The sequence below is a fragment of the Danio aesculapii genome, chromosome 24 (assembly GCF_903798145.1).
Source record: "Danio aesculapii chromosome 24, fDanAes4.1, whole genome shotgun sequence".
Taxonomy (NCBI): domain Eukaryota; kingdom Metazoa; phylum Chordata; class Actinopteri; order Cypriniformes; family Danionidae; genus Danio; species Danio aesculapii.
Window position 1 is genome coordinate 19,988,969 of NC_079458.1, and position 25,898 is coordinate 20,014,866.

General features: G+C 34.8%; 1 protein-coding gene across 1 annotated transcript; it reads right to left on the reverse strand.

Moving 5' to 3' along the window:
- Window positions 1-500: 500 nt before the first annotated feature.
- On the reverse strand, window positions 501-22,067 carry kpna1 (karyopherin alpha 1 (importin alpha 5)). The gene is made up of 14 exons (XM_056450145.1): window positions 21,953-22,067; window positions 19,291-19,427; window positions 17,649-17,762; window positions 17,464-17,563; window positions 17,279-17,373; window positions 15,945-16,076; window positions 14,293-14,381; window positions 14,116-14,215; window positions 12,984-13,147; window positions 10,561-10,639; window positions 10,347-10,472; window positions 8,485-8,612; window positions 8,207-8,382; window positions 501-2,136 (listed from the first exon to the last, which is right to left on the reverse strand). Exons 1-14 carry the CDS (start codon window positions 22,065-22,067, stop codon window positions 1,949-1,951), a joined length of 1,743 nt encoding a protein of 580 aa, XP_056306120.1. The 3' UTR covers window positions 501-1,948.
- Between the last annotated feature and the right edge of the window lie 3,831 nt (window positions 22,068-25,898).

A 25,898-nucleotide genomic window follows, 5' to 3' on the forward strand; every position in this document is an offset into this window, starting at 1 on the left:
GCAATGGGAAACACCCATACATTCTTGCATTCACACACATACACTATGGTCAATTTAGTTTATTCAATTCACCTATAGCACACGTCTTTGGACTGTGGGGGAAACCGGAGCACCAGGAGGAAACCCAACACTGGGAAAACATGCAAACTCCACACAGAAATGTCAACTGACACAGTCGGGACTCGAACCAACGACCTTCTTGCTGTGAGGCTACAGTGCCACCGTGTCACCTGAATAGCGATGTAATTTGAAAAATTAATCGCAGAATTAGAATAGAATCTTATTAGGATTAATCTTAGCTTCACAGTAGAGACGTTCTTCCGAGAATATTTTTCAGCAATGTCTGTTTGCCTGTTCAGTGTGAATGTTAAGTTCATCGAAACGAATCGCTCTAACAGAGCAAATCGCACTTGAATGTTTTAATTAAACTAAACCTGCCACCTGTGACCGCACTCTTAAAAGCAAAGACAGACGTCCAGTAAATCAATGGACCACCACGCTTCATGAAACAGCATTTATGCAAATGGCGTAACAGAGAACAGTTACACAACCTCAATACGACAGCAGTATTGAACACAAAAGAGCTGGTCATCTCTTGGGAAGAATCTGACATTGAAATAAGAAAAAATAAAACGCAAGTAAACAATCATATCTTGAGCTAATACCCAGTCAAATTTGACGATTGAATTTAGTTGATAAAATTGTTCGGTCTTCTTGAAAGTCCATTTGTTTGTCATTTTCAATAAGGATTATGGCACCTTCGGTATTAAGAGATTCTAACCATCGCGGAAATACAATAAAATCAAAGAGAAAAACAAACCAGAGCAAGTCGCTGCTCTGTACTTTTCCTTATATACCTCTCTAGTCACTGGTTTGTCTGAATGTGTGCGCATTTAGCATGATTAGACATTAATATTAATGTTTGTCTCACACACACACACTTGTTGGGAAGCGAAAGCCTTTCAGTTTGTTAACATATAGTGGAAGCTTGGAAGGGTTGGTTTTTCTCAGCACTCTTGAATACTTAGTGTTTTCTGTGAATACATCCTCTGCATCCTGAGAAGTATTTTCGAGGGGCCTAAAACTGATTACAGAGGCTGGAATCTAAACAAACGGTGTCTGTTATTAACGTAAAGTGCTGATGAAGATGATGCTCGTGTGAAATTGTACTTTTGAAGTATCAAATAGTGAAATGCACAGGATCCAGAACCTGTCTTTTTTTTTGCCTGTCCAGCAGTCTCAGTGAGTGGCAAGATTCCACCTCCCAGAATTCCAAAGGTGCAAATTGTGTGTAACCCTAAAAGGAGAGGCAGAGCCTGTAATGTTCAGTCATTGTCGGAATGCATGTTCAATGCGTGTCAAAAAAAGCACTGTCTGACTGGAATCACCATTCAGAAATCGCAGACCAAACCCTTCAAGTCCGTCTTTGAGTTGTTTGGGTCAAATGAGAAGGTCCTTCGTTGGGCGTCCTTCAATCTCACTGTATTCAGGGCGGGTAATTTTGGAGACATGCAAACACAGTCACACGGTCAGTCCAGTGTTTGAAATCAGATGAAAAAACAGATCCCTTGTCGGAGTCAATATTGCAGTCACACCAAACAAGCTGTGCTTTTCCCAGCTTTCCTCAACTTCGTTGCTGGATGCAGTTTTCCTGAATCGGGACTGATGGGATATGCGTGCTTTGAAGGGCTAAATGAAGGAAGTGGGATGTTTAAGTCTACTAAATCACATTTTCTGCATGTGGCCATCATTCTGGACTGGGCCGATGACACCAGGGAAGTAGGACAAGAGGGAGGAAATGGGTTGACCGGCAACACACGCTCTTGTAAAATTCACACTCTACTTGAAATGTTCGTTTGTTGAATCCTTCGCTCTCTTGGGTCAGGGGGGGCGTCTCACACCCTCCAGGGTGGATTGCTTGGAGAAGAAATGGGGGTGATGGACAGTGTTAAAGTTGGAAACCCTCCATGGGAGCCTCGCACTGCTGGAAGAGGAACTGCTGCTGCTGGAGGTCTACGGCAGGCGCCAGGGACGGATCTTCATCATCGGTGCTGAAGTAGCGCTCGATCAGGTCGAAAGCTTTCTGGTAGATCTCCTGGTTCTCGTGGCCCTGGAGGAACTCCAGCTTGTCTAAGCCTGATACAAAACAAATGTAAAATAAGCATTGTCATTTTAGCTCGGATTTATTCTACTTTCATTTTAGTTGATGAAAATAATGTTTTCGATGACAAGGGAAGCGCTAAATAATAATAATAATAATAATAAAATATATAATATCTTGAGGGCTGATACGTTCTCAGTGAAGTCCTTTTTCATTCTTCATAAGCTTAGTTTGGCAAGCTATTTTTGCCAAACTTCAAAAATGACCCTCACACCAGCTCACTCATCAATTTAGCTTGAAGCATTTATAACTAATAGGAACACCGAAACTGTTGAATCTCCTGAAATAACATATCATTATTGACACTGACAAGATTATCAATGCTTTAGATTTATAAAAGGATTTATTTTTGGGATGTAGTGAAGGGTCTGAAGACCACTAAGAACCAATTACAGCCATATAATAGCTGTGTCCCAAATGGCACGTTATGCACCATGTACTTATGCACTTACACACTTAACAGTATAGTACATGTATGTAGTGTCGTCCCAAATGGAGCACTAATAATTTTTTTACTAAGTGGAAATTCAAACCGTTTCCCTGATGACGTTTGTAAAGTAAGTGAAATGAATGACCAAACTACCAAATAATACCATCCATGAGTATACCCGCATTCACCATCGGGAGGCGCTATAATCACTCTTGTAGGAGAACAGTGATTCACAATACAAAATGTGCTGACGTGTGCCCGATAGCTCTTCCCCTTCCGCTACGTGTGTGTGAAGTGTCCATCATTTCACACTTCATTTTATAGGTTGAATAAGTGCATCATCCTGGTAATTAAAGTGCACTTATAGAGTTTTCAGAGTGAAAGCACACTCTATTTACACTACAAAATGGCGTAGAATACTGCACAAGTATGCAATTTGGGACGCATCTAATGTCAAGAACAAAATAAAGAAGGAAAGCCTCTTTTTTTCCCCTCCCAAGCCATTATAATGAAAAAAAAAAGTTTTTAAATTTATATAGTAATAAAAATGTACATAGTTAATAGCCTACTTTGTACCTCAATGTCAGGACAGATCCACATACCGCCGATAGATGGCGCCACTAACTCAGTAAGTTCCCTTGTGTCCACAGAATATAATTTTTGCAGTAATTTAGACACTTTATTCTACGTGATAAATAAACTACTTGTCAGTCAACAATTAACTGTTTTAAGCCATTAAATCTTTTAAAGGCCTTAAAATATTAAGTCCAATTGAATTGAGTAGTCTAATATACGCTACTTTAACATTCCACCCTGAAAAAAATACATCACTAAAAAGGAGTTGTCACTTTCCCTTTCTTTCAGTGTAGTCGAATAATTTTTAATACTTTTAATCAATTCTAAAATATATTTTTATAAATTTCTAATATCATCTAAACTTACGAAAGCCCCTGGTATTACATTTCATGTGCTGGGCTGTAGCACTGAATAAATGAAGACATAAGAACAGATGATTTGTAGAGCATAATAATAAATGTGGTTGTGCGGCTTTATTTATAATGTACATAACACACACATGGTCGTGATATGCAAATGTGAGAGTGAAAAATCTGCACAGTTGCACACACATTCAAAGCGTAGATTCAAAGCAGTTTTATGATCTTGCATATTGTCAGTGGCTCCCTCATTCGCGCACATTACAGGACTACACAATATCATATTATATACAAAGTAGCCTAGGTAGGTCTACAATTACGTCCCTCAATGACGACTGGAAAGAAGCAGTTACTGCTCCTTCTTGTGTGTTAAAAAAATAAAAATAAATAAATAAATAATCGGTTTTACACAAATTACAGGGGTCACCCCATTGAGATTGGAAAATACGGAAATCTATATTTATAAGGAACAATCATATATATATTATATATATGAAGAATATATATATATATATTAGAGGTGGGCGATATGACCTAAAATTAATATCACGGTATTTTTCATCTTTTGAACGGTGACGGTATAATATCATGTTATTACTTTAAATAGCAAAATAATATACATCTCAAGGAAGAACAGACAAAAGAAAGTCTCACTTCTATCACTCTTTAAAAGTTTCGGTTTGGGTCATTTTAAATGCTCAGTCTCGTTATGAGCTGATCTTCATTTCTCTGTGTTTCTGGAATAAAGCAGGCAAGTCAGCCGCACTAATTTATAAGCAGACAGAGCAGGATTCTCATGATGACCACCGGCGCAATACCGCTCTTTGTTATGAGCTGTAGTTTCAGTGTAAACTTAGTAAAGGAGAGTTTCTTTGGCGATGATGTCTACAGTATTAGACTTTATATTTAGCGGACATTTGCGCTGAACACGCGGTGAATGCAACGCATCAAGATTCAGGCACCTTCTCCGAAAACACTTGATTGATCTCAGCTGGCGGACCAACATTTACCTCATGTTATGATCGCTGTCATCTGCGCCATTATCATTATTATTTTATTATAACTTTAGGTGAGGTTTGCAAACCTGTGTACTTTTCATTCTTCAGCTGTTTGCATTTCCTGCAGTAACAAAAGCTCCCTGTTATATGACAGCGGGAAGCGTTGAGTGATTGACAGCTAATACGAACCAATACAGCGGCAGGGTAGAGCAATTCAGCAAGTTTTTAGAGAAAATCAAATCAGATTGCACTACAACCATTATATTCAGTCGCACAAATGCTCCCAAATATAATATGAGGGCGCATAGATTACATTTCGGGCACTCATGCGACCAAAATGGTTGCAATTTCGAGCCCTGTAGTATAAGGACAGGTATTCAGACCACAACTGAACGTTTGAAGAAAATTGAATGCCTTATTATTTAGAATTAGCTATTATTGATGTAAATGCAGCCGTTTAAGGTGCATAATTGATTTATTACGGTATTGACGGTATTAGAAAATCCATGTCGTGGCGCAATGTCACACCGGTGATGACTATGACACCGGTGTACCGCCCACCCCTAATATATATATATATATATATATATATATATATATAGTGTTTATCTGATGTAATCTACTATGAAACAATGTGAATCATCAATTCATTCATTCTAAAATTTTTCACAGAGCATATTTAACTGCATTTACCATATCATTAATTTATCATCACATCCTTATTGTAAGTTTTGTGAACCAGGATGCACAGAGACTTTGTTACATAATCCTGCTCGGTAATTGTTGAACAACAATTCTCAATTTCCCCTAATCATGAAGAACCGGAATCTCTGGTTAGCTGCTTCAACTGCTACAAACAAACTAGTAGTACAGAGAAGGAAATGCCCCTCACAACTTCTCTATTAAGCACTGATTATCTGGTTATTAGCACTGTCATCAGGGGTAGTAGTTAAAAATAAATATATTCTTCTGGTTACTGTAGCATTTTACATTCTTTTTCAAATAAAAAACTAAAATTACAAAAAAAAAATCGTGCAGCCCTACTATTACTCTATAAAGTATGACATTATACACAACAAAACTTAAATATACTTTGATAGAGTAAACACTGTATCAGGAGTGGCAACACAAAAGGTTTGATAGCCACTATTTTTAACAAAAGTAATATTACATTATTATATTACAGATTTTTACCTAAACCACTACTGACAGAAGCATCTCGCTATGTTTTTGTTTGGAAAGCATGGCCATGTCCATAAACTCTAAGTGATAAATATTAAGTGTTTTAGGGTTTTGTTAATAATTTAGACAAGTGCAGGTCAGGATACTTTGCTATGTGGCTTATTTATTTCCATGATAAAGTGTTTTTTTGTTTGTTTATCACAATCAACTTGCTGTTAATTTCAGTTATATTCTATACCAATTTAAATTCAGGTGAATGCCTTTTAGGTAGCTCATATGTTTGTGAAAAGACAACTGAATTCAGCTCCAGTGTGTATTTCGGCTTAAAAGGTTCCATTTAATGGATCTTTAAATGATTTTCATAACAAATCTGTGAATAAATCCATATAAATGCTAATTGTTGCAATGGTATATTTTTGGTAATAGCCAAAAACACTTTGTATGGGTCAAAATAATATATACAGTTGAAGTCACATATATTAGCCCCCCTATGAATTTATATATTTTTAAATATTTCCCAAATGATGTTAAACAGAGCAAGGAAGTTTTTACAGTATGTCTGATAAAATTTTTTCCTCTGGAGAAAGTCTTATTTGTTTTATTTCGGCTAGAATAAACACAGATTTTAATTTTTCAAACACCATTTTAAGGTCAAAATTATTAGCCCCTTTAAGCTATATTTTCTTTCGATTGTCTACAAAAACAAATCATCGTTATACAATAACTTGCCTAATTACCCTTACGTGCCTAGTTAACCTAATTAACCTAATTATGCCTTTAAAGGGCACATAGTTTACCTCTTTTTTATAATTTAATATTAATATTATGGTTCTTCTGAGTGTGCCAGTTTAGGTTCAGTTTAAAACACAATTCAGATTTTTTATTATAATGTGTTAAAAAGTGTCATGTTAGGGGCGTGTCCACAGTTCGCTGATTTATGGGTGTGTTGCTTCACATGTAAATTAGTTTCGGCTTCCCGCCAACGTAACAAGGGGGCGGGGCCATGAGCTCACCCGCTCTGCGTTTGCAACAGAGTTTGACAGGCAGACTGAGAGGTTCAGCAATTAGTCGTACATGTACGACTCGGACACAGACCAAGCAGAGAGTACAAAATCATTTGTGTCTTTGTACTGTTTTACAGCCAACTGTGTGCTAGTTTCAAGTGCCGAGCTTGTACACAAAAACTAATAACCACGCACACTGAATTAACTTTGACTGAGGCACCAGGATGCGCCGCTCGAAGCCGCGACACAGCACACCAGACACTCTCTGTAGGCGCGGCAGAAACATGAAGTGTCCCGAATCGTCGCGCCACGCAGTTTTTGAATTCTAAACAGGTTTCTGCAGCGGTCCGCAGCACCCAGCCATCGACTTGAGTGTACCCTGATAGAAACCGATGTTTAGAATTCTAAAACGCATGCTAGTTAAGATCACAGGGAGCCTCTGGGATCTCGAGAAATGCAAATGACTGAAGTATAAGGTAGACTCAATGAGAAGTACACATGTTTGCAAACCCACCTAAAGATACAAACAATAATTCTGATTAGAGCGATAATGTGGAGAATATTGCTCTTGTGTTGAGCCCAATGAGCCTTGCATCTAAAAATAGAGCTAGGGTGTTCCTTTAGTGATATCGCTTCGACTCACGCTGAAAATGGTGGACGTGAATCAACAAACTGAGGATATGATGACGCGCCTGTCAATCAATATTGGTGGGCGGGGGGAACCGCTCTCCTACGTAAAGTTGCGGTCGGTTTGAAAACCGCTCCAATTGGTCCACCGTTTTTTATGTTGTTAAATTGAAAAAAAAAAAAGCACTGGGTGTGCTTATATCACCCCAATATGACGGTCTATACACCATACATGCACATATGTCTGTCCAAACAGCTTGAAAAGTAGATTTTTTACCATAGGTGCCCTTTAAATGTAACTTTAAGCTGTATAGAAGTGTCTTGAAAAATATCTAGTCAAATATTATTTACTGTCCTCATGTCAAAGATAAAATAAATCAGTTATTAGAAATGAGTTATTAAAACTATTATGTTCAGAAATGTTGAAAAAAATCTCTCCATTAATCCGAAATTGTGGGAAAGAATATATTTATATATATACACACACACATACTTTTTTCAATTTATTTATTTATTTAATTTTTTTTTGCCAAAAATCATTAGAATATTAAATAAAGATCATGTTCCATTAAGACAGTAATTTCAATTGTAAATATATTAAAACTTAACTTTTGATTAGTTATATTCATTGGTAAAAACTACATTTAAATAACTTCAAAAGGTGACTCTCTCAATATTTAGATTTTTGAGAAGCCTCAGACTTTCAAATAGTCATATCTCTGCCAAATATTACCATATCTTAAAAATATACATCAATGAAAAGCTTATTTATTCAGCTTTCCTGTGATAAATAAATCTTAATTTTATGAAAACAACACATAAAACTGGTTTTGTGGTGTCCTGGGTCACAAATATGGTGGTTAACATACCATATGCCTCCTCGATAAGGGCGCAGTAGGGGTTGATTCCTCCTCCTCTTTTAGCTTCCAGCTCACCCAGTCGCAGGATGTTTTCCAAGCCATTCAGTGCCACCTGTACGATCTTTGAGTCCATCAGCGTCAGGAGGTCACATAAGGGCTTAATGCACCCAAGCTCAACAAGATGCCTGTGGAGAAGAGCGAAGAATTGAAATCTAAAGTCACCTTCTTCGCTGGTGGAGGAAGTGATCAGATTATGAGTAACAGGGTTAACTGGTGCTCTGCATCACCTGATTTGTTCAGCAGATCCTCCAGATGTGGCGTTTGTGATGGCCCACGCCGCCTCCTTCCTTGTACGAAACTCAGCTACTTGCAGAATACTTATTAATGGGGGGAATAAGTCTGCGTCGATCACCATCTACAAGTTACAGAGACCAAAGGAAAGAGTGTGAGAGAAAAACAGACATTTTTAGACATGAAGATTGTTTGCTTAGTAGCAAGACAGGGGGAGGACATTGTTACAATGTTGCACTTTACGCTTAAGTGGGTGAAATATTTAATTATATAAACTTTGCAGTGCCCTTTCTGATAACGCTTTACTTGAAGGGGTGTTCATAAGACTGTCATTAAACCTTTATAATCATGACATGAATGAATGTGAATGAGATTTTACGCATGCTTACAACAATTGTCATTAAGTTTCATTCACTCAGTTATGACATTTTAAATGCAAAGATTACATTGTTTGTTATGACAACGTGACATAAATACATCACAACCTGTTTTTGTCTCGTCATGATAATTTAACATTACCTAGACAACAAAACGTGTCATAAATCTGTCATAAACATGATCGTCATGAAGCCATTATGAACATGAATTTTCTACCACCGTCTTTCATATATTTTATGACCTCAACTACAGTGGCACAAGCTAAATATGAAGGACACAGTTAAAAATGATTTGACAACAGTTTTAACACTTAATAAGGTATGTTAATGACAAATACAGATTGTTCCACTGAAATTGTAATCAGAAAAATATTCATGACACAAGTATATCGCTTCATAGCAATCATGTTTATGACAGATTTATGACAAGTAATGTTATCTTAGTACTGTCAAGTTGAAGACTGGTTGTGATGTATTTGTTTATGTCAAGTAACAATGTCATCTTTGCATTTAAAATGACATAATTGAGCAAATGACACTTAATAACAGTTGTCATGTCACGATTATAAAGGTTTTACGACTTATGTACACTCCAAGTAAAGTGTTACCAAATATCTGACTGAATATTTGTCAGTTATATTGATCTCCCTGCTTTGAATCAGTCAAAGGCAGACAGAGGGCATGCATTAGAGAGATTATGTGTGTGTGCGTTTGTGTGTGCATGTAAATGACACGGCATAACTAATAGCTCATAGTAATAGGTGTTAGCTACCTCTTTACAAATATTTTGAAGCATATTGATCAAAACTGATTGGAACTACTACCAATCAGAATCAAGAGATTATGGAATAAAATGATAATATTGCAACTGTTGTTTTGATGATGAACAAACTGAGACTGGGTATGTAATTTACTTTGAAAACAACAAACAAAAACACAACGTGAAAGTTCAAAAGCATTCACTGCATAAAGAAGCCTATTAAAATATAGTTCAACCCAGACACTCTCAGGATTAAAAAATACTAAGGTAACTCATAGTTCATTTTTAACCACACAGTAGTAAAGTGTATTATATTGTAAATATTAGAGTATTAACCTTAACCTTAATTGTAGCTACTTTTAACTATTGTGTACTGATAAACTGTAATAATTACTGTAGGATACTTAGTTTTTAGTTCTGTAACTGTGGTGTATATATTGTTGTTGAAAACTTACAATATTGGATCGATTGTTGATATTATTATAGATGTTATATTACAACAGCAACTATAAAATGACCACAATGTGTTAATGCAAGCACTTTACTATAAAATGATTAAAAACCACTGTAGAATTTACTATTATAAGTCTATTAGTATTAAGTCAATTACTGAAGTATTTGCCAAACATTCTTAAAATGTCCCTGTAAAACAACAGTTCAACAAACAAGAAGTTAATATTCATTGAGGTATATTTTAGACTCTTCAGTCATGCATATATACCTGTATTTGTGCACGATTGCCAGCTGTGATATTGGAGATGGTCCAACATGCCTCTTTTTTAATGGACTCTTTGGGGCTACTCAGCAGGTGAAGAAGACTTTGCAGGGCAGAGCAGTTAAGAATCACCTGCTCGTAAGAAAACAATCAACGTAACATCTGAAAACACACAATCCTTACTGAGGATAAAAAAAAAAAAAAAAATCAATAAAATTACCTGAGTCTGTAGGTCATCTCCTGTCACTATGTTCCCCACGGCTCTTAGAGCAGGAGACACCACCTTATATTCTGCATGTCTGGAACACAAACGAATCTCATTTTAAAAAAACTGATCCTTTTATATGACTTGAAGTAAAAATATAAAAATGCGAAAAGCCCTCATATAAAACAAATAAGGCCATTTCGTGTGATGCCATCAGGGTTGCCAGGTCTGTAGTTTTCCCACAGAACTAGGTTGTTTTGATTATTCTGCGGGTTAAAGATTTAACATTCATTATATTAATATGGTTTCATTAAAATATTTTACTCTAACAAACTGATATAAACTGTGTTAGGATGATGGGCACACTTGAGATTGCATTCAAGGCCGTTTTTGTATCCATGGTAACAAATCACCAGGACTCTCCCAGACTGCTGCTAAATATTAATTGCAAAAATATATGTAATCTACAGAAGAAAGTCCATCAATTTGCCATTTCATTAATATGTTTACATTTGATCTTTAACAAAATGTTTAGTTAAAATTAATTTCACTAGATTGGGATTCCGTTCTGACATTACATTTTTAACTGGACAGACCGCAACAGTCACATAAACAATACGATGCTAGCTGTGCAGTCAATCTTAAGGTAAGATTATTTCTAAATACTAATATACATTAATTTACAAAGATGAAACTGTGTACAGTATAACACATACAGTGATGTAAAATAAGTATCTTACAAATGGACAGTGCCATATTTTCAGTTTTGGTATTATTGGGCAATTTGGGGGCTAATTTGGTACTAGTTCTGTTGTGAAAACCTGACAAGGATGTGATTTCAAAACAAGTTACAGCCACATAGGCCGAATTTACACTGCAAATTTTGATGGTCAAATTCGATTTTGTGACTGTATGCAAATTTTTTGATGACCTGCTAACATCATTTTTAAAAAGTGACTCTTATCCGATTGTCTGCATTTACATTGCACACAATGACAAGACGCAATGGCCAGAAAAAAAAAAAAAAAAAAAAGAGCAGGCGCTGACTGACAACTGATAATAAAATAGAGCTTTTTTCTCCGTTCATGTATTTAATCTGTTCGCAGAGTTAAATTTTTTTATACCTTGACAAGTTGTCTTAGTATTGTTTATGACAGAAAAGTTCTCATATATGACAATATAATTGCTTTTTTTGTTAGAGTTGACGTGATTCGATAAGGTTTTTAATGGCTCACGACTTGCATTGACAGGTGAAAATCTGATCTACCAGATAACACTGGAGACACGAGGCCACGGATCCGATTCATATCAAATAAATTTCCACATATGAACAAGGCCTGAATCTGATTTGAGTAAATCGGAATAACAAGTCAGAATTATTAGCCTGCTTTGAATTTTTTTTTACTTTATTAAATATTTCCCAAATGATGTTTAACAGAGCAAGGAAATTTTCACAGTATGCTTGATAATATTTATTCTTCTAGAGAAAGTCTTATTTGTTTTATTTTGGCTAGAATAAAAGTAGTTTTAAATTTTTTTTAATCATTTTAAGGACAAAATTATTACCCCCTTTAAGCTATATATTTTTTCGATAGTCTACAGAACAAACCATCGTTATACAATAACTTGCCTAATTACCCTATCCTGCCTAGTTAACCTAATTAATCTAGTTAAGCCTTTAAATGTCACTTTAAGCTGTATAATATACAGCTGTATAATATAGCTGTAAAAATATCTAGTCAAATATTATTTACTGTCATCATAGCAAAGATAAAATAAATCAATTATTATAGATAAGTTATTAAAACTATTATGTTTAGAAATGTGTTGAAAAAAAAAATCTCTGTTAAACAGAAATTGGGGAAAAAATAAACAGGGGGGCTAATAATTCTGACTTCAACTGTACATGGGCCATATCTGATCTGGGAGAAAAAATAAATAAATAAATCGCAATTGAGTGACTTGAACCATGCAGTGTAATTGCAGCCTTAAAAATTGTTTTAGGACTTTAAAATAGTCCAAAAAAAAAAAAAAAGTTAACTTTTTCTTCCAGTGATAAACACCATTAAACTACCACTGGTTTGTGTTAATTATGTAACAAGTATGTGTGGCTCTGAGGCTCCACCTTCTTTGGCATAAAAATATAATTTTCTGGGGATCATTTACCTAATTCAGTCTACTGAGGTTAGACCTAAATGGAAGGTCAAATTGCAGAGTTGATGCAAACATTTCTATATAACTAATACCAGATAACTTCTTAAATGCTGTTTTCTCACTCATTTTTGTTAGTGTTTTTGATAATTAGAGGAAACTGGTCAGAGCATATATGATGTATAGTATAATGCTGATCAGGTTTTTCAAGCTTTTTAAAACAAAAAAAAAACATTGTAATGAGTTTATCAAGGGCTTAAACTATTTATCATTCTTCAATGTCTTACAGCAGCAGCTCCACTAGTCTGCGACAGACTCCTGAGTCAATAACAGCCTGGATCTTCTCATTGGGACCGTCGGACAGATAAGAAAGAGCCCAGCATGCATCAGCCAGAATATCAGTATCATTCACAAAGAGCAGCCAGGACAGAACACTGAGACACGGTGACACCTGCATTAAAACACAAATACAAATTAGATTGCACTTTAAGATTAAGAATAAGTAAATAAATATCAGAATTATTTTGTTCATAGTACTTTAATTCATGCCAGTATGCAAATGCATTATTTTAAAATATATACATACAACTTTATTCCATATTTAAAAATAATGATTAAGAATAATTAAGCATAATTATTAATAACATGTTTTAGTAACCACGACACCCTCAGGCAACACCATGAATGAATAAGAATTGACAATGACCGTTTTATTTACTTGTCTGTCATGTAGCAGCAGCCATTTCTCATTTATCATGCCCTCCTTATTTACATCTATTCATTTGGCAGATGATGAATTTAAAGAAATGTATGGATGTTTTGTACAACAACAGTAATTAAGTCACATAAACTCTACAGACAAGCTTCTGGTTGTTAATAATTGATGTGCTTTTTGTTTAATGTCTCAAGCTACAGCTGTAATGCAACTGTTGTTTGTGTGTTGTCCTTTCCTAACCAGATCCTCAACCACTGTCAGTGCCAAAATAAACAAATAAACACTACCGTTCAAAAGTTAGAGGATGGGATGATAATTATTCATTTAATATTATATGAAAACGCATTGAAATTTTCTATAACTTTTTATTTTTAAAATTATTTTAGAAAAAAATATTGTTTTGTATTTTATCGTTTCAAATTTCAAATTTTTATGGCAATGCTACTTTTTTAAAAGCCATTATTCTACTTTTCATTGTCACATGATCCTTCAGAAATCAATAATTTATGTTGAAATAATGTTGAACAAATATTCTCAATGTTGAAAACAATTAATGCTTAATATTTTTTGAGGAAACCAGGACACCTTATATAAGAAAAAAACATTTATTTTAAATTTGCAAACTACTTTGGAACAATGTGCATTGTTAAAAAAACACTCAACAAATAAATTGTAAACTGTTAAGAACAAAACAAGACTTTTACCTTTGCAAAATCTGGTGGTGGATTTTTCCCTCTGCACAGGTTAGACAGAGCCCAGACTGCGTTTCTCATCATAGTCAGGCGATTTTGTTTGGCCAATAACCTGCAATAAAAATCTGCACTATCAGAACAGCCATTCAAAGATACGGACGCTCTAAAAGAAACGATTGTATAACTCACTGTACTAAAGAGGGCAGAATATTGCAGTCCAGAACATAGTCCCTGCATTCAGTGCTGTCGCCTGCGATATTACCTAAAGCCCACACCGCCTGCAAAGAAAAACACAATCACAAACTTACATATGACTCTTTCATATAAAAAAAAGTTCACAACAGATTAAACATTTCATTTGCAGCTTATAATCAAATCAGAAATGTGAAGGTTAATAGTTACCATAACTTTATTAGTAGCTGATTACTTTAACTAGTAACTAATAGCTTTTAACAGATATAAGATATGCTTATTTATACAACAGTTTTGTCCGGTTCTCAAATTTGATTGGCTGACAGCAGTGCGATATTCTGCAATATCAGAACTCCTAAAGAGACAATTGGTGAAGTAGCAGCGGTTTCTGCTGTTCTGATGTCAGTTGTAGATGTGAATGAATGGCGGAGGAAAGTAGTAGTAGTTCCTCATACAAAAGGGTTTTTAGACACTCTGTGTCGGATTTTCTTTTTTATATAGATGAATATGCTGTCAAACTGTTGTAAAAACTCAATATCACACGAGTAGCAGTGCAATACACAGCCATATCACACTGCTACTCGTGTGACATTGCTCATATATAAAAGCATAGTTAACCTGCAGGTATATAATATATAGTAAATAAATAAATGACTTTTTTCTTCTACTGATGAATCATGACTAGGTTTACTTTTTAGTACTTTTATTGTAACATGTTTGAGTATTTCAGGTTTGTATATGAAGATCTAGGGCTGGATGCTTCAAAGGTGATTTCATGTGCATTTTGTCAGTAAAGCTGCTTCTACTAAACCTCCAGCACGATTTCTTTCAGATAGAGCAGCATTTACTACAGCAAGCTGTAGGTCATTGAAAAGATTGAGGTTAAAATCAGAAATTGATTAAGTCGAACAATAATGACATTAAGATAATCGTTCTGCTGTTTGTGTAGCTTCTCGGTGAACTATGGCTCTGTATAATAAATGCAGCACATCAAAACAGTATATATAATGATGTGTTTTATTGTACTCCAAATCAGTTGAGTGTTTGAAATAAATCCTTCTGTGAGAAGATTTTATAGTTATGTGGTTATTAGGGCGTACTCACACTATGTACAGTTGCCCTGAACCGGTTTGAAGCATGCTTGTCCCCCCTCCCATCTCCCCCGATGCCCCTGCACTCAAATTGCATTCGCGCGTGAGCATGCTTACGTCATCGATGATGAGCTGTTCAGTAAGAAGCGCTCTCGCTCAGCACAATGAAGATTTCTTGAGTTATATTGTTTTAGTCATTTGGGATGCAGTGACACGCAGTCAACCATTTCGCCGAACAGATCAGCCACTTTTTGACGCTAATAAACAAACAAAGTCATCGTGCTGCATATGAAACCGTCCCTTAAAAGTCCTGTCTCGTCTTCAGTTTCGGGCTCAGGCGCGCTTTGCACTCACACTACAAGCAAACCAGTCAAGCAAACTAAATCTTCAGCTTAAAATGAAATACTATGAGAATTTTCGGGTTTCTTCTTTATGGGTGTTTGGAGAATCTGTGTGAGAGCGCAACAGTGTGTCTCTTATAGGACGTGCGATTTAATTTTATTTAATTGCCCAGCCCTATAAACTCCCTTGTAAATGTCTATAGCATGATATTCTTACTTGCTCCTGTACATCTTCGAAATCTGAGGAGAGCATCTCAATGAAAATGGGCACAGCCCCAGCCTGGATGACCACACGCGTCTGGTGGGATGTTCCTGAGGCGATGTTAGTCAGAACCCACGCTGCTTCAAACTGCACACAGAGACAAGACGTCTGTCACCATACTGCACAAAAAACATCTACTAATGCACCATTCAAGAGCCGATGGGATTAAATAAAGATTCTTGCAGAATATACACATTCCAGAAGTGTGAGCATGTGCTGGGAGAGACTCATGCTGGATGATTCACTGGCTGCGACTTGGGGTTTTCAGTCTAGCAGGCTTTTCCTTCTGACTGGAAATCAATTCAGACGTCCTGATTTGATTCAGTTCTGATTCACAAGCTTAATTCAACTCCTTTTTTTAAACAAATCTTGATTTGGTTCAGTGGATATGGATTTAATAATCCGCGTACACTATTTCAGATGCATGTAATAAGAATGATGAAATATAGCAGGGCTTTTTCAAAGATAGTAGGCCCCTTCATAATGTACACATAAACGCATAGATTCTAAACAGATAAAATAAATTCCACATATTTTAATAAAGATATGAAACCTCCCCTTCTCATCTGCAATGGGTTTTAGATTTTTTACATGCTCTTATAATGGAAAAGATTTGGTTCGCAATAAAACAAAAGCCAAAACAGTTCCAGAATGTCTAAAGCCCTTTTCTTAAAATTTAAGGAGACAAATATATCTGTAAAATTATCCGTATAATTTATTTATTATTTCTTTTTATCTAATTGTTTGTTTTATTATTATTTTAATGTTATCTAGTTTTGTGTATATATATATATGTAATATTTTACATTATTATTTATACACTTATTTAATGAATAATTATGTTTTCCTTATAATTTCTTGTTTGGTGAATTGTATTAGTGCATGATTTTTTATAGCATGTTATGTAAATCTATAAATATCATTTTTATTTATATTGTATTTATGGTGTTATTTTCTGTCTGACCTAAGATGAACCTAATAAATAAAATAAAAAGATATGAAACCTATTCAGCCAAGAGCTGTGAATGTTTTTTTTGTTTCTTAGGCTGCTGTCTCTTTAAGACCTTATATATAAGTGATGTCTCTGAGAGTGATTTCTCTCTTGATGCAACACACTGTTTTAATATCTACAAAAAAAAAATAAATAAAAATTATATATATATATATATATATATATATATATATATATATATATATATATATATATATATATATATATATATATATATATATATATATATATAAATATAAATCTCTTGCAATTTTAATATTCCTCAAATATGCATCACCTGTAGTGTGCAGTTCTCTCTTCTTTTCAGGAACTCAACAAATCGCTCCACGACACCAGGGGTTGCAATAACCTCATCAATAGGGGGATTAGGCTCTAACGGAGGGTTACAAGGACAGAATTAGCATCATTTAGCATTAATATGATTATGCAAATACTTGAATTTTAGTCTTTGGGGTATTTCACCTTTAGATAAGAGCTTTCTGAATCGTTGTGTTCCAATGAGCTGTTGTTCTGGAGAGCTGGAGAAGATCATCTGTATCATGTCTTCAGAAATAACACTTCCCTTTGATGATGGAAAAACAAAAAAGCAATTACTTTTTCGTCAGTAAGTAAAAAGCTATGATTAGCCTTAAGTTTTGCTGTACTACCGTGATTTGGTCCATATTGTTGGCCTGTGATTCCAGGTATCCGCTGTCAGACATCCCATCATCCTCCAGTGTTCCATCCTCCTCCACAGTGGCCACATTTCTGCGCTTGAACAGCTGTAAAAACGTTCGAATTTGTCAAAACTAGAACTTTATCCCCAGAGCAACTCTGAGTGTCACTTCACAATTATTTTTCAGTTTTACTTGCAATTTAATTTGCTTAAAAATATATTTTATTTGTTTTATTTACAATCAAGCATCTTAACAACTCTTCAAAATGAAAGTTTAATTTGATGAAACTGAAAATGTACATTCTACTGGACAAACTATTTCAAAGTAATAATAATAATAAGAAGAATAAGAATAATAATAACAACAATTCAAAAAACTAAATTTTAAAGTATGATTTTTTGTTAGCCCAGTCAGTGCTTCCCACAGGTTTGAAACATACTTGCGGTGGTAGCCGGATTAAAACACACCTTTTACTCACAGCACATAAATAGCTAACTATATGCAACAAACAAAACATAATTTAATTGAACACTATTTTTATTAATATCTGTTTTACTCTTTCTTTTCAATGGGTTAAAGATAAATAAAAAACACTGTTGAAATACAGTTTTTAAAAAAATCTACTATTTCTCTTACTTTCATGCTATTCAGGAGCCATGTGCACCCCCTGAGAGGTAAAATCTCTTATTCAAGTTCAGGTTGTTTTACTGGCATGACATTTTATTCAGTATTGCCAAAGCATTATAGATATGTATAAAACATGTAATGTACTGACATCATCAAATCAATAAAATATACAGAAAATGAGAAATAAATGACGGCAAAAAATGAAAACAGATAATATCTTTAAAAATTATAATAATAACAAGAATAAAACAAGTAGATTATTTAAATAAGACAAATGAGATGATTACCCATTTCTAATGGTGTACAAATATTATGCAACCAATTTAGATCTAATTTCGTCCTCTCCGAGTATTTAGTAACCTAAAGGATTTCTGAATCGATTATATTAAAGAATTAATTATTTAAAGGCTCTCTCGCGGCTCTGCGCATAAAATTAACGACAGCTTAAAAAACAAAAGCAAAACCAAATCCCGGACATTTTAGTAGATTTAGAAACCCTGGCCGGACGCAAAATGTGCGGGTCATCGTGGGTCTGCAGAGCACGTGAGACTGTCTGTGGGGCTGTTGAAGCCGTATGAAACGGGTAAGGAAGAAAAGATTTTCCACTTCTTAATCGCTCACGGATGTTTGTTTATATTGGGCGGGTACAAAGAAAAATTTACTTGGGCACCTGTTAATATACCTGGGCGGCCCACCCAAGTAAAGTCTATGTGTGGGAAGCACTGCCAGTAATTCTGTTAATAGCGAATATAATATTTTACACTATATACAACATATCATTTTAAAAATTTTTAATCAAGTAAAAGCAGATTGGTGAGAAACTTAAAAAAATAGACCAAAAAAACTTCACATTAAATTGTCTCAAAGTTCTTTCCATCCATCCTATAAATTGATTAATATCTATCTAATATAATCTACCTATTTTAATTAATATATTTTTAAATGAAACCTCAAGAGTATAATAAAGCAAAAAAACAAGTCACTCTCATATCTCCATTTGACTTACTTGTTCATCTTTCTTTTGTTTTCGAAGTTGCAGGCCTTCTTCCTCCCTCCTCCTCCTCATCTCATCTGTGTTGAGCGATTTGTTTTTATAGCTTTTGAGACGTGCATTGTCCTTCCCCTGACTCATGATGTTGCCTGCTGTAAAGAGACTATCAAAGCAAGATGAGCACAATAGAAAAAACACCAAGACTTGCTTGATCTCAGCTAGACGACAGACCTCTTCAGAAGATCATTTAATGTCACTTGTTTCCATAGTGGAGACACACATACGCCACACATATACACACATATGTACATCCTGCATTAGTGACTAAACTAATTTGACAGCAACCTTACAGAAAGGTCCAGTTATGACATTTTAATATACCTTGTTAAATAACCTTGAGAAGAGTAAACATTTTAAGAGAAACTTATCCAGAGATAAACTGTTCACAATTAGAAACATAAAATGCATTTAGAAAACAAATCATTTCCTTAAATTTCATTTACCTTTTTCAAATTTTGAGCATTTTTGCTTCCATAACATGTCTTTTTTTCCACATTACTTTTATATTAATACCAATTTTTAATTACTTGTTATATATATATATATATATATATATATATATATATATATATATATATATATAAAAAATATAAATATAAAATATATATATAAAAATACTAACTAAGGATGCGCGATATTGGAAAAATTAACATTGCAATAATTTATGATTTTGCGATATGAATATAATTTTACCAGATGACTTAATATCTTTGTTTTTGACAAGAATTTATAATGTTAAATCGATTGGGATGATTCAGTAGTGGAAGTGCATATAAACAATTTCTGTATTTGCATGTGTTGTGAGTATTTTCCTGCACATGTTTAGTCAGACATTGATTAATTAATGCTTACTATTTGCATCTCTATAAAATCTAATAAACAATCTTTAAACTTTTTAGGTTACCTACCCTGAAACATTTTCGTTGGGGTCTGTTCTATTTGCAGTGCATTTCGGTATTTGCATGTGTTGTGAGTATTTTCATTCATAACAATCTATTAATACAATCAACAAAAATCAATAAAATTAATCGTGGTTAAGGGCACAAATGGTACAATTTTTTATAGCTGAATGCTTTTGTAGATTTTACAATCACAGGCATAAAAAACATGCGCAAATGATAAATTATAATATAAACTCAACATTGCATATCCTGCGATACGACTATTGCGAATGATCACATTGTGATATTGATGCTGAAACAATATAATGGGCAGGCCCTATTACCAACATTATTTCATTTTAAATAATTAAAATTGTCTTGCTGATAAATAAGTAAAAAATGAAGAAAAGAAAAAAGTTTTAAATGTAAATTCATTATTATTTTGGTGCTTCACTGTAATCCTTAAATTAAGTTTTTATGATGTCATTAAAAGATGCTCACAAAACATTTTATTTGTAAATTTTATGCTGATATGGTGAAATCTGAAAAAGAATATTTTATCAACAGAGTGATAAAATAAGACATTCAAAATCCTTTCTGAATATGTCAATAAAATGAAGCAAAAAATAACTGGTGCTCAAATTTGTGTGTTGTAAATGTATGTAAATCAGCCCATTTTCAGTTAGACAATACCTTGCTTTCATATGAAACCTGAACATTTTAAAAACCTAATGGATCATAAAACAATTAACAATACTGAGAAAGTATAGTGATATGTATTAGTTATTCACTAGTTCAGCTATTTCTACACTGTTCAACAGTGGTGCTTTGGCCTAAATGACTTCATATCATTTTTATTTCTTATTTATTAGTAGTAGTTGTGGCAATATTTTCTTTTTTAGGACTGCACTGCTATCCTAAATCTTCTAATATATCATCAAGAGACCATTGCTTTAAATATGCCTGACATGATTTCTGGCATGTAAACAGTTTGGTGTCTTCTTTAAATCATGGTAAAAATGTTTGTTAGACTTTTTTCTGAATAAATAAATCTTTTTGTCTTTGACTCAATATATACTTATTCTATACTTCTATTTTGTTTGTTGTTTTTTTATCAGACGGTTTTCAACATGTCTGACATATTTCTAAATGTTGTGACACTATTTTTGCTAAAAAATATTTCATAAAAGATAAGGATTAAACGCAAAGCTTGAGCTAAACTACTACCCTGCACGATAACATTTATTATTTATTCATCTCTACCCAGTGTAGCTGTGATGTTTAGCCTCAAAATACTAAAAATAATATAAAACAGAGGCTGCATGGATCTGTCAGTGTGTTTTGGGCAGTGGCGCTAGAGCCCGCAGTGAAGAGGATCGACCCATCAAACCATCCACACCTAAAAACAGCCGCCAAACGCACCAATCTCACCGATCATCGCATCACAGAAACAGAGACGACGGACTTAAGTCAACAAAATGTCATTTTTGCTCCTCACGAGCTAGTGATCATCGACTGAAGAGCAGGTTTGTTAGTAATATCGTCTTAACAGCGGACTCGCCTCCCCCTCCCAGATCTGCGCAGCAGCCTCTGTTAGCTTATCTGCTAACCCAGCCAACAAGGTTGTCCGACTAACGCCTTTTATCTGTGTTTAAACATTATAATCTTTTGAATTTGACATCATGTAGACGGAATAAAACCAGACAGACACAAGTTATCCACACTGGCGCACTGACCTGTCAAAACGGCCTCGTTTATCCCTGCGTCGTTTAAGCTGCTACCGTTCAGCCTCCGCCGGTATAGTGACACTGCACATGCGCACTGGGAGAGGACATCGTGTGCGAAGCGCATGTCTGCTTCTCGGTGTTGCCAGTTTTGTGTAACAAACAGTGTTGCCATCTCCGCGCTTTATAAGTAAACATGTATAAGCTTATGTGCATATATTTAAAAACAAATAGATAGCTTATATTAAATGATATATGTAGATATTATTTATATGACATAACTCATTATGTAGCATTCATACATATGTCATGCATATATACAAACTATAACTACTTATTACTTAAAATTATTATAATTTATTATATTTAGTAAACTGTGGATTTTGCATGTTCGCCCAGTGTTCGCGTGGGTTTTCTCCGGTTTCCCACACAGTCCAAAGACGTGTAGGTGTATTGCGCAAACTAAATAGGCCGTAGCGTGTGTGCGTGCGTGCGTGCGTGCGTGCGTGTGTGTGTGTGTGTGTGTGTGAATGAGAAGGCAGGAATGGCATCTGCGCCTCTTATAACATATGCCAAAATAATTGGCAGTTCATTCTGCTGTGGTGACCCCTGATAAATGTATTATTATTAATAATAATAAGTAAGTTTATTTATTCATATGAACTTAATTTATATTTATTTATTTACTAGAGGCCTATCATTTACAATGTAGATTGAATATCTACCTTTCATCTTACTCATTTGTTTTACACAGTGGATGGCCGGATGCTTTTCCACCTGCAACCACTGAGAGTACAACCCTCAGTGCTGAGAAACACCCACAGACTCTCTCATTCACACACTATAGCCAATTTCGTTTATTCAATTCCCCCATCCCTTCACCTACATCTTTGGACTGTGGGGGAAACTGGAGCACCTGGAGAAAACCCAAGCAAACACAGAGGGAACATGCAAACTCTACACAGAAATGCCAACTCAAACCAGCGACCTTCTTGTTGTGAGGCAACCATGGCACTCTGCCAGCCTTAGCCACTGTGCCACGGCTGAATGAATTGTAATCATATACACTTTCATTCATTTTCTTTTCAGCTTAGTCCCTTTATTAATCAGGAGTCGCCGCAGCGGAATTAACTGCCAACTTATGCAGCATAACGCCAACACAGAAATGCCAATTGACCTGGCCGAGGCTCGAACCAGCGACCTTCTTGCTGTGAGGCGACAGCGCTACCCACCATATACACAAATGTATTTTGATTATTTATATAAAGAAATATATGTGAACAGTAATTTCTTATTTATACATTATATTATGTTCATTCTATATTATCATCATATCATTTATCCTTTATTCATACATATTCGCTATTTTGCATAATTATTTAACAATGTTGGTATATTACTTTCATTTTAATCTTCATTGAGTCACTTTGATTTTTGATTTTGTATTTTTGTATACATGTTTTTGTAGGCATGTTTTTCCATCAAAATCTGGCAACATTTAATCTTCTCATCCGCACCATATGATGATTTAAAGGTTTTTCTCCTAATAAGTCACAAAAAAGATAATATACAAAGATAATATTATTTAAAAAACTCATTTTACAAATGTGGAAATCTGATGCTGTCCTCACCTTTGAAATGTGGGCTAGAGAACTTGGAAATATGATTTGGGAACCATTCATACAATTTTTGCAGATAGACTGAACTGATATAGTTTTATAAGACTGTTGTATATTAATTAATTAATTTATTTTATTTCATTATTTATTTTATAATTATCTTATAATTATTTTATTTTGATAATCGCCTCACAGCAAGAAGGTCGCTGGTTCGAGCCCCGGCTGGGCCAGCTGCCATTTCTGTGTGGAGTGTGTATGTTCTCCTCTTGTTCGCGTGGGTTTCCTCCAAATGCTCCTGGTTTTCCCGACAGTCCAAAGACATGTGGTACAGGTGAATTGAATAAGCCAAATTGGCCATAGTGTATGTGAGTGTGTGCAAGAGTGTGTGGATTGCGTAAAACAGGTGTTGGATAAATTGGCGGTTCATTCTGCTGTGACGACCCCTGATTAATAAAGGGACTAAGCCAAAAAGAAAACGAATGAATGAATGTATCTTTTGGTCTCATTGTCCATGTACACCTTGCTTCAATTTTACATTTTTTGTCCCAGCCAGTTCCATACTATGATTGTAAATGTTATTCATGCATGTATTTTTTTTTTTTTTTGTGAACCTTCCACAAACATTTTGATCAATGTTAGATGGGTGGGGTGGGAGAAAGGGTTTTGACTTTCTTTTTGTAGTAAGCCAAATTCACTGTGATAGAGTACTTCCAAGAGAGCTTTGATATATGGTCCATCTCTTTCTTGTACGGATTTAGGCGGTACTGTATGCAGGGTTTTTTTCAGTGAAAATGAAAATAAAGAGTTTAAAATATTTATATATACACTGTAATACCCAAAAAGTTAGTGTAACTCAAACCATTTAAGAAAACTGATTACAACAAACCATTTAAGTTCAAAAACGAATCCTAATGAGTACTGTGAACGTAATCCATTTGAGTAAACGAAGCAATTTGAGCACAGTAAAACTCAAGAAATGAAGAGAACTCGAACCAACTGAGTACTGTAAAACCCAATAAAGTGAGGCAACTCAAACCGTTTGAGGAAACTGATTGCGACAAACCATTTGAGTTTAAAAACTAATCTATATGAGTACTATGGACTTACTCCATTTAAGTTGAAGTAATGAGGTATTTAATTAACTCATTACCTTCAACACTGAGTTCAAAACTCTTTTCAAATGAGTAGAATTAACTTTCAGTAAATTTTGGGTTAACTACACTCATTTCATTTGATAAAGTTGACTGTTGGGTTTTACAGTGTATATTCAAATATCCAGTGGTGTAAAATAACTAATTACCAATGGTGTAAAAAGTACTGAAAAATCATACTTAAGTAAAAGTACCATTACTTGCCAAAAATGTAGTGCAAGTAGAGTAAAAGTATATGTTGTGAATATTACTCAAAGTATGAGTAAAAAGTAGCCCTTTTAAAAGTACTGAAGAGTAGTGAGTAGTGAGTATTATGCTGTAAAAAGCTGATGCATTTACATCTAGTTTGTGGATGTGTGTAAACATAACATTCTGTAGTGCATTTAGTTATAGCCCAGCAGGCAAACATAAGATCATACGTCATAAGATGTTAATATTAGGTTAGATTTAGGTTTTTGACGTCAGGTGACCAAAATTCAATCTCTAGCCAGTATCTAAGGACAACATTATTTTGATGTCCAATAATGACATCAAATTATGTCGATATTTGGTCGATTTTAGGTTGTTAGAAAGTAGCCAAAATCCAACATCAGGCCAATATCTTAAGCCAGCGTCATATTGATGTCAGATATTGACATTTATTTGGCAGGTATGGCAACCAAAATCCAACGTCTGGTAGACGTCATAGTGGTAACGTCCACACAACGTCAAGCTGTAACGTCATTAGACATTGATATTTGGTTAATGTTAGGTTGGATGTTGGACATTGACGTAGGCCTGACATTGAGTTCTGACGTCAAACCGATTTTCATTTCCAAACAAAATGCTCAACCCCACCACGTGGGGTGCAACATCAATCTGACGTCATGTTGACATCTTGTGCCTGCTGGGTGTTTAAGGCCATTTCGGTCATCATACAGTAAACATCCGTCATCTTCTCATCAGTGACATCTAAACAGATGTTTACTGTATGATGAACAAAACGGCCTCATATTATGCACCCAGCAGGCCCAAGACGTCAACATGACATCAGATTGACGTTGTAACCTAACGTCATTTCCATTTTGTTTGGAAATGAAAATAGAAATTTTTTGACAATTGACAAAAATTGACCCACTATGACATCTATCAGACGTTGGATTTTGGTTGCCATAACTGATGAATAAATGACAGTTTTTGGTGTCAATA

Bases quoted from the DNA above. Each gene is read 5' to 3' on its own strand.
- kpna1 (XM_056450145.1), bottom strand. From the start codon at position 22,067: ATGCGCTTCGCACACGATGTCCTCTCCCAGTGCGCATGTGCAGTGTCA. The intron at 14,216-14,292 runs GTGAGTTATACA...TTTTTATTGCAG, and splicing joins ATTCTGCCCTCTTTAGTACA to GTTATTGGCCAAACAAAATC. The intron at 13,148-14,115 runs GTAAAAGTCTTG...GTTTTAATGCAG, and splicing joins CACCACCAGATTTTGCAAAG to GTGTCACCGTGTCTCAGTGT.